The 13,670-nt window shown below is 40.2% G+C and overlaps 1 protein-coding gene across 1 annotated transcript in view; it reads right to left on the reverse strand.

The window, feature by feature from the left end:
* Positions 1-13,670, reverse strand: part of PRORP (protein only RNase P catalytic subunit) — a 45,000-nt gene that overhangs the window by 2,183 nt on the left and 29,147 nt on the right. The window contains exon 5 of the mRNA XM_035329265.1: positions 1,378-1,526. Coding sequence (XP_035185156.1) covers positions 1,378-1,526 — 149 coding nt within the window. The remainder of the gene's footprint in view (positions 1-1,377; positions 1,527-13,670) is intronic.

Raw genomic sequence — 13,670 nt, forward strand, 5'->3', positions numbered from 1 at the left:
CCACTGCTACTCAAGGTCCCTGATAAAATAAATAACTTCTGCTTGCCACGAGGCATCAAAAGTCAGAGAATACAATAAAAATTGCATGCTACGCAAAGCACTCTTCCCTCTCATCACAGTCTGGTAATATAATGATATCATCTTTTGCCATAAAACTTCACAGTACAGTGGTATGTGGAACAGAACTACTGAAACTGGTACGGGTAGCCCCAAAACTTTGTTGGAATACAAACAATAATCACCCGTCAACAGCACAAATCTGGGAGTCTTTGTCACATGGGTGAATGAACTTCCAAAAAGGCTTGATGATTATTTGCAAAAATGTATTCAATATTAGCTGCTATTAAACAGAAATAGTTTTGGGGAAAAACCTCTAAAATACATTTATAATGGGCAGGAGTTACCCCAAGGCTGAAAAAGGTTCTGAAGCAGAACGTTGCTTGAAACCTCCTACTGATTGCTATGGATTACTCTAATAGTTAAAGTGATGAGACTTGAGATTAGTGAGGCTCTCCTCTCCATCCTGTGGTTACTGTGTCCCCATTGGTGGTGCTCAGGTAGTAGAAAAGAAAGTAACGTGATTCAACAGCAAAGAGAAGAGCAAGAACTAGACGGGTGATGCAGGAGAACAGATATGAAAGACAGAAACAGAAGTGACTTGGACTGGCTGTTGGGACAAGGGACATGTTCAGAAGTTCTGGGAACTGGGAGAACACAGGAGAAGTGGCAGACAGGCAAATGATCAACACTGCCCAAATCAGATGGAGACTAGGTGGAGCTGGCACCAAAGGAAGACTGAGGCTCATTATATGAGGAAAATCATTACATGAGGAAAGCAGGGCAAGGAGGGGGACACTGGGGTGGAGGCAGAGACAAGTAAATAATTTACAGCCTTGGACAAGCTTGAGTGGACAGGAGCAGACAGCCTGTTTCCATTCTCAGAAATATGCTACCACAGGAGCAACAGGGAACTCCTTGCTCCAGATTCTCCACATTCCTCTGCTACAAAGCATCACTGGGCAGGCACAAACCTCATCTCCCCCTGAGCAGGGTTACACAGCAGACTAAGACAGTTTACTGATGCTATCAAGTATGCTGTAAGTTCAGGCCAGTGTGATCTTTGGCAGTGCTTTCAACAATTATATCTCACGGGAAACCATACGGATGTCAGCCCAATTCTGTGACGAAATTTTACATAATGCAACTTTTAATACGTATTGTTTTTTGCAGCGAATATAGCAAGGGATATGTTTCTCTTTCATGTATACAACTGGAGATACTAGTAACAGTACTAAAACCTATAGTTGTTAATACTGATTAAAAAGGCACATAAATCAGGTGTTGATCTGTCAACTTTAGCCTCTTTCTTCAACTTACATGTTTTCAGCAAAGAAGAAGTCTGCCTTATTCTGCATCTCCTTCATAACCTCTCTTTTCCAGTTTGAAGAGTTGGCCAGCATGTGTTTGCGGCCCAGCACAAGCAAGCGGGCATTGTTTTTTGCCAGGCAGTTGACAGCCTCAAATAGCTGCAGAAAAAAACAGCAAAACCAACAATTTCCTTAGCTGTAAAACAAGAATGGCAGGAAACACTTTCACATCCGCGTGTCAGGTAGAGGGAGTTCTGGCATACCCTCGTTTCCTACAGTTCTTACCTGCAACACAAGTTAGGTAGATAAGTAATTTGAGTCCATAATAACAAAAAAAAAAAAAAAAAAAAAAAAAAAAAAAGCATTGCTATTTTCAGCCTTTCCAACTCCTGCAGCTTGACACGCCTGAATTCAGTAAGAGATTTCAGAAATCCAGGGCTGGCTGAGGGACCTGAATCACTTAGGGATTCAAGTAATATTTTGCCCTGGGAATGATTCAGCTGAGAAGCCTGTGTTGGTACTGGGGAGGACTGAGCCCTAGCCATACAGCCATTCCAGCCCCACCTATTGTCGAAACTACAGAACTACATTTGATCTGGGCTGTCCTCTGGGGAAGAAGCAAGCTAGAGTAAAAGGAAATTCATGACCTCAGGAATAAGGGTTTGTGAAAGCCACATCCAGGCCAGCCTCCCACTTACAAACCAACATCCTGAGGTGACAAATTCACTGCGATGCTGGCATCTCTTCAGAGGGACTTTTCGCTTGCCTCTGAGCGGTGCCAGTTCAGCAATACGTGCTGCTCTGGACAGGCATTGGGCCACGACTGCTGCCTTGGCTTTCCCTCCCTGCTTCACCCAGAGATGAAGGCACAGACTCTGACGTTCAGCCTGCATACTGGCACCACAGGTTGCTCACAAAGCAATGCCTTTTGAATACTGCCTAGAAAGAGGAAAACTCTTTCTTTAGACCGAAGCATCGTGTTTGAAGGCCAAGGACTGTATGCTCAGCCTCCAGGGAAAGGTGTTTCCTAATGTGCCACTGTTTGCTGCCACTATTCGTAGATGTACAATCTCCTGATTTTACTCTAATCCCTGTTCCTAGCTTTTCTAGCTACTTCCCTCTTCCCTGTTAACTCTTCTCCCTGCTACATCTCCAACTATCTTTCTCTTATTCTTGCTCTTTCCCCTCCTTTTATGATCACTACACATTATTTGTTATCATCAGCCTTTGTTCCAGGAAATACATTTTCTTGCAACCCTGGAGTACATCTTTACAATGCATGTGGTCTGACCTCCCTGGAAGCCGCAGTGGAAGGGGTGCTCCCACTCATTCCTGTCTCAAGCTGCACATTCCCACCACTTCAGTGGCACGGGATCTAACAATGTCCCAGCTACCCGCGAGCTCACCGAACCAACAAAAGATTTTGTTATTTTCTGCAGGGCTGAGCTTGCAGCCACACAACTGAAAGACCTGACGGAAGGGGAAATGATGGGAAGACATCACTGGAGGTAGCGAGGCCAGGAGGTGTGAGTGCCCCGTTTGGCAGAGGACCTGCGGGCAGCTCAAACTAAGTGTGCCATGTATCTGGCAGCCAGGTGGACTTTCATCTCCTACATTTTATTAGGATATGTGGTTCTCTAGTACAAAGGGCTTCTGGGAAAAAAATGAGGTGTGGGTATAAATTAACTACAGTTTTGCAATGGACAAACTCAAAACAGGCTTAAATCTTAATAAAATTAACTGGACTCACCTTAAAAAAGAATCTCCTGCCTGCATAACATGTTATCCCTCCTCTAGTTGCCGCAAAGATTAAACTTTACTTACACAAATAAAACATAGAAGATAGAAATTGTTTTTGATTTCACAAGATACAAATAATTCTGTTCTGCACGCCCTCTTGCCTGATGCAACTTTACGAAGCAGCATTTTGTCTCGTTTCAGGCTTGGGCACTTAACAAGGGTGGTCTACAGAGAGTCGCAGAACTTATGTGGGGGCTTTCCCTGAGCGTGTCTACTCCCACGCCTGGCTGCTTCTCTAGAAAGGAAGACATGAGACACACAATAATAACACTTGCTTTAGTCATAGAGGAAAATCAACATAGTACTGTTAACAAAGAAGCCGAAGTAGTGATACCTCCCTTAGAAAGAAAGAGCATTTTATTAATCTCATATTTCCAAAAGTTAGAGAAAATTTATTGTTACCTGCCACTACATAATGCACATCTGCTGTAAGCAACAGCTGATACGTTGAGCTCCAGGAGCCACAGCTCTGTGCTGAGGCACCTTTTGAATGTTCCCACACTAGTTGGGCAGCAAACGTCAGATGTTCAGCTGGACAATCTGCTCAAAAGGCAGTGTGTGCAAAACATTTAAAAATGTGCAGCACATGCATTCCCCATGTTACTCATTTTCTCAAGAATGAGGATTACAAAATTAGTGAAAGAATGACCAAGAATGACCTTTTATAAATATCTATCTATAACAGATATTATAACAGCATATATAATAGTAATACCTATTATTATTACTACTTACAAATATTATCTTTCAAATTTGGTCAGCAGAGCATATAAAAAAACTCATTTTCTCTGAAAACTAGAACTGTAACCTGCCATTTTGCAGGGAAGAGAAAATGAGCACGGTTAGGCTGACTCCAACTCACGTGGCCAGATGCAGCTGAGCCAGAGAAGCACCAAGAAGCTGTGAACTGCTGCTGTGCTGCACACATCACTGCCACGCAGCAAGGTACTGGAAGTACTACTGGATTATATAAATAGCTATCACTGCATTGAGTCTTACTTTCTTTTCCTCAGACAGGGCACATCAGGGTCCACGCTTCTTTCTGAACCAGACACATTTTAATCAACTGTTCGTAGAGATCACTAGATCCTTCCCCACAAAATTCATGCTCATTAGGACCTGCAGAATGGGATCTGTTTGCAATCCCTTTCAATTATCAGCTACATTTAAATAATCACTGTGCTGTCCCAGTCTTCGTTTAATGAGATCCTTCTCAAGCTTCTCCTAAACATCTCACCGACAATGTAAACAATTTTGTGTTCACAGCAGGTTAATCAACTGGACTTGGATGGAGCCAGGGTGCAGCCACAAGGAGTATGAAACTGCACACAGATCAATGCAAGAGTGCAGACCACTGCTCACACATGTATGTTATCCCCCAACGTGGATCTTTAAAGCATTTTTCTATTAATTAGTTTTTATAGGAAAAGCATAAAATGGACGCATGTGTACAGTGTGCATGCTCTGATTCTTACTTCTGCACCCTAAGCTGTGGATCAGTGGAAGAACAGCACGCTCGCACAGCACCCTGGCTGAGCGCATACATTTATCTTTCCTTGGGACAGTCCCAGAGATAAAGGCATGCAGCTATTTCCCCACAAGTAAATGAATATTTGTTTTGTATCTGCAGCAATGCGATTTCATGGAATTTCCCCTCCACCACCACACTCCTGCCCTTATAGCGCAATGCACCTTTTTTTTTTTTTTTAATATTTCAGTTGTGCTGATACCATCTGTTCGTGGGGCCATGCCGTGCTCACACTCAAGGGCAGGAACTTCTGGATCAGAGGAACGAGAGAGCACAAACTCCACAGCAACCTGCTGGGGTTCAGCCACGTTATACGATCCCACATTACAAAAGCCTAAGCTTTGCCAATGTGAAATAGAGCAACTGAAAATGCTGTAGCTGGTAATTTTATATTTTAAAAATCAGCAAGTTATACCTTAGAAGAATCACTTTTCAGGTGAGGATTAGCTATTAAATACAGATTCTCAATGGGAGGAAATGCTTCAGTACTAATTCCTGGGAACAGTTCTGCAGCAACCCACATTCACAATTCTGCACAACTGAACAAGGATAAAACACGGGATCAGCTGAGGGGCAGACAATCCTTGTCACATTGCAAAGCAAATCCTCGTTCTTTCAGCTGTACAACAGCCTCATGAAGTAAATGCATACTTAAATCTCCCCTTTACACAAGTGCATAATGCAGCACAAGGAAGACGGGTGAATTACTCCACCTCTACAAGGAACTATGAGCAGAGCAGGTGTGGATTTCCTACAGCCACTCATCCCCTCTGATCGCTAGATCATACAGTGCCACGCGTCCCTTTTCCAAAGGTTAGCTTTGTAAGACAACCTTTCTCCTTGGACACTGCTGGTGTTTTCCCATTTGTCGGATGGGAAATCCCTAAATGCTGTGCTCAGAGGCACACCCTTTGGCCCTCAGCAAAAGGTGGTGGCTCACCTGTGTACAGCTATAGCAGGAAGAAGTACTCAACCAAAAAGTTTAAATCAGTTTACATTTGTTGTTAATAAATCATGTTAGACATTTTCTGAACATTTGGTTTTACTAGTTGCCATTTAAAAGCAAAACACACCTACGGTCTGGTATCTGCTAATAACAGCAACAAGCTGCTGAGTGTTACTGCTATTTATTTTCACCTGCTGTCAGTGCTGCCTCCCACCCAGGCCCAGAGCTGTGCAAGTGCAGAGGAAACCTAAAACCACCCCGCTGACCACAGGTACAGAGCTGGCCCGAGCACACCACCAGGCGGGGCTGAGCAGGAGCGCTCTCCCCAGGGTTATGCAAGGAAACACTTCCCACCATCAATACATTTATTTGACTTAGTTCCATAATTTTTAGTTCCCTTTTTAGGGATTGCAGACAAAGAAGCTCAAAAAACGTGCACTTAAGTGCCACACAGGAGAGCGAGCCGTGCCGGGATGCGGGAGGTATTCCCCCAGCACGAGACCAGTTAGGCAGGGAAGGCAGGGTGCTGCCTCCCAGAAATTTAACATCCAAACAAACCTAATCTGTCACTTTTCCAGTGAGCCCAGTCATTTTGCTGAAGTAGATTCAACACCATTATCAAAGCAACAGACATTATGGAAGTTGCTTCTTATGTTCCCTACATTATTACTGAGGGTATAGGGTAAATTAGTCTCAAAGTCCTCTTCACTCAAGTGCAGAGGCTGCATACACGTTTCTTGGTTTCCTGCAGATTCCCTTCCCCTGAATAGAAGGGGGCAGCTCCTTAGAAGAGATAACAGTAATGGATTAATAAATAACAGCCAGAAGCTCGAGCAGCCTGGTTTACCGTACTGCTCGAGACAGCCAGTAGCTAACTCTTGGGAATTATCCTCTACACCACTGAGGGTTTCTGAAGTGCTGCAGCTACAATATTGTTGGGAATATTTGTATGTCGCGTTACAGCAGGACTGTGCAGATTGATGCAACACACACATCATCATGCAAAACTCTACCAATGACACCACTTTGCACATCATGACAGCAATCACGCAACGTTTAACATGTTTTTACCTGTCTACGTTGACTCCACACCTAGAATTGCCATATCCTCTCTTGAGAACACACACACATGCATATGCCTTAACTTCCATGACTCATTAGAATTTGCAGTTCACTTTTAGGTCCCAGCTTTTGCTCTTGACTTCACAGCGAACTCTAGTAACCAAAGGCAGAGTATGGATTGAACAGGAAAACTAAACCACAGAAGCAAAGATATCCAAGTTGATTTCACATAGATCGAGGACAGTGCAGCAGCCTCAGTCTGCCCCGAGGAGATGATGCCCAAATACAGCTCTGCTGTTTGCAGAGAAATTGGTATTCAGAGGCATCCAAGGGATGCTTCTGCAGCCAAGTGCAACCTGACTGTGTACCAAGACCCTTGGCATTTCAGCACGTGCCGGTGTTCCCGTTGACACTAAGTGCAGCCTGACTCACACGCCTTCTTGATTCCCAAGTAGCGTGGAGAGTAAAGCAGAGTTCCCCAGTTCCCTCATGATCTTCAGATGAGTAAAGGTCAACCATGGATAAATAAAAGAGAAATGGGTAATGATAACAGTTAGCAAAGCATGTTATTAAATGAACAATGCCAAGAACTCTGACGTGATGGCTAAAGAAGTGATGTGGAGTTGGTGAACTGCTGATTTTCACAGTATTAATTTGTAAAAGAGAAAAACAGCTTAGTTCTTTGACTCTTACAGCAATTCAAGAAATATGTGGACACAAACATTCCTTAGTTGCATAACTGAATTTTTGAAAGTTGAGTTTTGAAAGTCACTGCAGCGCCAGTTAAGTTTCTCAATCCACGAAAAATTCTGTTATGCAGCAACAGGTTTAGAATCACATGGAGACAAAGAAACACTAATTTTTTGTTAACCATCTGCAACAGCATTTTTTTTCCCTATCACTTAAAAAATTATACCATTGATTTAAACATGCAAACTGACCCATTGATGTTGGCTCAGTAATTATGAAGTAGGCATAAAGATCATGAAAAAGTGTGAGTTTGAAATCCAAAGTAGCATTTTTGACAAGGCAACAACTAAAACTGGGAAATGTTCATATTCACAAGGAAAATTTAGTAACACAGTCATTTTCTGCTTTTGTCACAAGTGTAGCAATGTAAAACTTCTTTAAGACTTCAGGAATTCAGAAACACTCAACCCACATCAGCAGTCACAATCAATAATCTGAAATCCCCTCCTAGGCTGTTTGACCTAAGCAATTTCAGATGCTGCACCTCTCTATCACAGCCTGCGTCTTCTACTACCCAAAGTGTGTTGAAAAAAGGAGAGAGCATGGGTGAGAACTACAAAACTAGGCAATCTCACATGGCTCCTGTTGTTTTGGCTCCACGGTCTCTACTTGGCTGCATGACTTTGAGGGGCAAGAAGATTAGCCACATGGCTCCCAGCCCTATCTTCCCATCTACCTGATTTCCTGACACTGTTTGTGGTAGAGAACACGGAGACTTCTGCTGGGAGGGAAGCAGGGAGAAGCAGAGTTGCTCTCTCTGTAAGCAATCAAATTCATCCACATACACATCAGAGGTTTATTCTTATGGACAGTTACATTTTTAATATAAGATGTTAATCTGAGACAAAACTGGGCAACAAAAGATGTAGGTATGATACAAAACATGGCTTATAAGCTTGGTTCATCTATTCTAAATGTAAACAGTTTTAGACTTTGTTTGTTCTCCCTGAAAATTACATCCTGAGGTACTTCCGCAGAAAGTAAGATCAAGCATCTGTGTCACTCAAGTCTTTTCAGGAATGAAAGCACGATTTGTTGGAATGCAATACTTTAAATATTAAGGATAAAAAGTCTCTCTTGCATTAGTTAAAGCTTTAAAATATATTCTTGCCAAAGAGATTAATTCTCCAGAAATAATGACAAGTTTACAATATTATAATTAACAATTTCTGGGTTCTTCCTGTCCTAGATAACTTCTTCCTCAGAGTTAATTATCAATACCATAAATTAAATAGATATTTTTTCCTCAAACTGCAAAAAAGAAAAAAAAGGAAATTCTAATGATAAAAGAATGACAAGATTTTAATCACCTTTTTCTTTTCTTAAGGTTTATTATGAAATCCAGAAAGTCAATTTACACAAGTAGATCTGCTAAATCATGGCACAACACCCCTTCCAAATTTCAATAAATTCTGTTTGGCAGACTGTCTCTTAATCCTCTTCTCAAGCCATGTTACTCAGGTTACGTCTCAAAACATTAAAGAAAGAAATACACCTAGGCTTCCAGTTGTTGAATGACTGAAACTAGTAATTGATATTCTGGATCAAAACTTAAGTTCATGCAAACCCGTAACCTATCTCTTAAAAAACTAGTACCAAATGACTCCATTAACCTTATTTTAATCCTTTGACCTCACCTGTCTTCTCTATTTTTTATATGTATCTGATTTGTTGCATACTTTCATCTCTCCTCTTACTCATCTCCTTTCTTGCCACAAAGAAAAAATACCAAGATCTTCACAAAACTCATGGGCATCTTACATGGATTTTTTTTTTTAATCCAAACTTCTCTTGAGAACTCTCTATTTTGTATCAAAACCTGAGGATTTGCAAAGTATGAAAGATTTATCAGTATCAACCCTTGTCAGCCAGGAAATGAGCTAGGTGATTCTGTCCATCAGTGATTATACAACAGTAGGAAAATAAGCATATAAAAGTTCAAAGGACACAAAGTCTTGCCTAGGTGTTTCCACGTTACTGAGGTACTATCCTTTGTTCTCATTCTTAAATTCTTCCTGCTTGTGCTGCTGTTTCCTCAACAGTGCCTTCTTACTGTTCACTACACATAGTTTTATTGCACGGAGTACTGCATATACATCACCATTATTTTCATGAGCAAGTAAGTTATATAAAAATGAAAAGGTATAAGGTTTTCTTATTTTTGTATAGGCTACAGAAGTGAAACTTCATCTATCAGTGATATAGACTGTAAATGGAGAAATTGTCCCAGCTGAAGTCTTCAGGGGTCAGCATCTTTCACTGGAAATCCAGTCTGACATTACACTGGTATTTTTGCATTTCTACTATTTCTATAGCAGTTATATACAGTTATACAGTTATATACAGTTATATACAAAAAAATATACAAAAAACCGATCATTTCTCATTTGTAAATGTAAAAAGCTAACTATTAGAAAGGATTATTTGTGAACTATATGCAGCTGTGCCAGCCTTTGATCTTGACAGGCTGAGTCAGAAGCTATGTTTAAGTACCGAAAATCCAAAATGTGAGCAGGACCTCTGGGTGTTGGTGGCAATGGCAGTGGGTCATTATGAAAATGAAAACACAAGATCAACTGATCTTTTCCACAGATAGGAAATAACTTGGTGCAGGACTGAAATCAGCTTTGTAAGACTGAAACTGACAGTTTAAAAGTTACCAATGTTGTAGCTCTCACCACTGTCCCATGCAGATGTCTGAACAGCGTCACTGACCTAGTCTGATGCTGTGTTTTCCCCCTCTCCCATCTGTGGTTCAAAAAGTCCCAGACGGTACTTTTATTCTTTGAGGAAAGGTGCTGCACCAGCTGGGGAGATCAATGTTACAGCAGGCACAGGCTTGATGCTGTTCAAGACACAGTAAACCTGTGCTTCTGCAGTGAAAACCTACCTTTTGATAAACTAGAGACTTAAAGAAAAACTTTAAAATATAGGCTATTTCTCTGCTCACAGGTAAACAAGCTTATGGTCCAGGTGAAATGGCGCGATAACCAACGGAAGTCATCCATAAATCAACAAAAAATAGAATTAAACTACAGTATGAAGCAAATATTTATGACACAATTTTCACACAATTTTTGTTCTGTTTCTTATTCCTACTATTTTGCAGTTGCTTGCTACAGATTACTATTTAGAGCTAAAGAGGCTACCTCCAAAAACAGTTGTTCCAATAGGAGCAATTTTCCTGTCATTAACACAGATAAGTACATTAACTAGCACTACCCAAGTCTGGTGATTTCTCTTTGAAAGATGAAAAATTTGTTTAATAAGACAGAGAACGCATCAAATATTTTTCCTCAGCAGGACAAAAATCAGCAGAAACAAACTAAAGCACAAAGTTCTAAAGTGAAGGAGCAACAGTGACGCCCAAGCCAGGCCTACCTACCTTGCACGCATACCTAGGGGCAGCAGAGAGGGACTAAGGCAGGAATCTGTGCAATGCTGGTATAAGCATAATTGGTATTTACCAGAAAACTTTAATATTTCAGCATTATTCGTCTTGACACAGTTATTAACTCGGATTGTACAACACTGGAGACTCATGCTATTTTACTGCTAGTATTGCTGCTGCCAACATCTGGGCCTGGAGATCCTTGGCAGTGAAGGTCTGAAAACCCCTCACAATGGCTATGATCCACAAGATCTAATTTACTTTAATGCTTTTAATATAAGTTTATTGGTAACAGTCTGCAGTACTCAGTATCTAAACACTGGCCAGGTCAGTGTTTATCTTAAGTATTTTTCTTTAACTCAGGAGATAAGATAGAGTATCTGACAAACAGATAATATTGTCAGCTCCCACAAATTAATTATAGATGATTTGGCATTTGTCTAAAAGCTCCACATCATGGGAAAAATGGGTTATATGAAAATCTTTGTCAACTTTGTCATTTTTTGCCCTTGTAGTCAGAGAAAGAAGCTTCTGAATATGATCACCACAAAGGCTCAGGTAACAGACGCCAAATAAGAACATCCCACCCCCTATTTCATAAAAGGATCTACTTTTTTAAAGCAAATTTCATTCTGGGGACTCAGCATTATGGTTTCCAGCTGTCTGTATGTGACTACTCCAGCCAGACATTTAAGGAATTCTGCTACATCTTTCCCTCCTTCGCCCATTCCCGTGGAAAGAACACACATACCCACAAACACCCCCTGCAGCACCCAGGTACAAACATCTATGCTCAAGTGTAAGGAACAGCTGTAGTTTCAAAAGTATTTTGTATACAGACAATAAGCCAAATGTATCAGATAATTTAATGTTAAAACTGTTTCGTATTAGCAGTTATGATAGCTAGGCTGGCAGAGTGATGGGGCTTGTGGAAATGAGAGTGAGTGGGACAAGAAAGAAAAATTCTATTCTTTAGCATTAGTATTTCTGAAAGCCCATTTGGGGATGCCCATTCAGTGGAAAGACAGAACTCTTTACTCTGTAAGACATGAAAATATGAAGTATGACATATGTATCACTGAGAAGTGAAGATGTCAAAACCTCCACACCTTTTATTTTAAACCACTTCCTTTAACTGTTGAGTCGTAGGGCCAGCATGCACAAATGGATTTAGATAGTCAATACAAATCTTTACAGGGATATCACATGTAAACACAAATAGAGTTAGATGCTGAAAGCAGTGTAGCAAAATTAACATTAGACAAGACCAGGATGATGACTTTTAGTAAGGATCATGGTAAATCAACATCATTATGACTGACTGGTTATGCTCTGTGACTACCCTCTTGCATCTCTCTTACTGCCATTTTATTTATTTATTCAAATATGTAGCAACTTAGGACTGCAGTGGAAGAAAATTCCCATCAATCAATCAATAAGGTAGTAGTATAGGTAGTACTAGCACTTAGTGAATACCTATCTTCCATTTATAGAAACATAAACTTTCATTGAATGTAGAAGCTCAAATTCCAACGAACTGCAAATCTAATATGCACCATCATACTATTTTTTTTCCATTGCAAAGCGTAAGCAATACCTAGTTTACCCCAACATCACATAATTAGGAATAAACAAGGAGAAAAGGCATTAGCAAAGTGGATTCTTCCACACGAGTACACCACCTAAGTCAGGCATATTTCCATTGAACCAGTGGAACTGAACTGGCGTTTAACTTCTGTTAGAGAGCTTATGCCACACAATGTGCACAACTTGCTCAAGGAGCCGTGTCAACATGAATCCTGTGAAGTTCAAGATTCAAAAAGATTAAATATATCACAAACGGAAGAAATATTATTGCTAACTCACTGTTTCCTTTTATAATGATCATAAAAGTGAGCAGATAAATAGATGAATGCAGGAAAATGATAAGGAGATATAAGCATAACTAGTATTTCCTTATTTATGTCAAAGGTAAGTTGGTTTCACCACAAACTTGACAGACGTATGGGTCCACTTTTAACAGTCACTACAGGAAAAATTATGCAAGGACAGGACAACGCAGCAGTTGGAAATAATAGAAATGATTTGGAAAAATTAAATAGAAGCCAGTAAGTATCAGTTAATACTGATAAAATTGGTTGGAAAATAGAGTATATTATGTTTAATAACTTTGACAACGTCTTTAGCTTCTGACTCACCTGACACATTGCAACTTGAATGTGTGTTTCCAGATAGAACTGTGAACAGAACTGTTCAGATCATTAAAGAATTATCTGGTGAATAACAGATCAGGAGAAAACTGCATCACAAGTTAGTATCTCCGTGCAGAAAGGAAAAACCAGTAGATACCTGTAAATATTAGTATGAAATATGTAAATGTTTGGAAATAGAGAATTTCCAAAGAAAAGGTAAGTTTCTTACAAATATATGGCAGGTCAGTAAGTACGATGCCAAAGATTAAGCATTCAAAGTGACTTACAGTGTATTTTTGGGGATCATATTTAATGAGAAATATTTGTAGCATAGAAAGTATGGATTTTTATTTGATGGATACACATAAAAAGGGGAAGTTTAATACAAATTATGCTTCATAGGGGTAATTCTTCATCTAACAGTTTTCAAAGTCCAATTTTTAAGACCTTGAGGTAGGCATCTTTCTCGGAGGTCAGCTAGTGAAGAATTCTACTGATGTACAGGGGGGCCATAGAACCATGGCTACTAATAAGTAAATATATATACAGTTTTAAACTTCTAGTTCATTCTCTATCATTTAGAAAAATGCATATCAGAAGATCTAAAACATTGTAAAACCATGTAAGCAACATG

This window comes from Oxyura jamaicensis, chromosome 5 (assembly GCF_011077185.1).
Source record: "Oxyura jamaicensis isolate SHBP4307 breed ruddy duck chromosome 5, BPBGC_Ojam_1.0, whole genome shotgun sequence".
NCBI classification, from domain to species: domain Eukaryota; kingdom Metazoa; phylum Chordata; class Aves; order Anseriformes; family Anatidae; genus Oxyura; species Oxyura jamaicensis.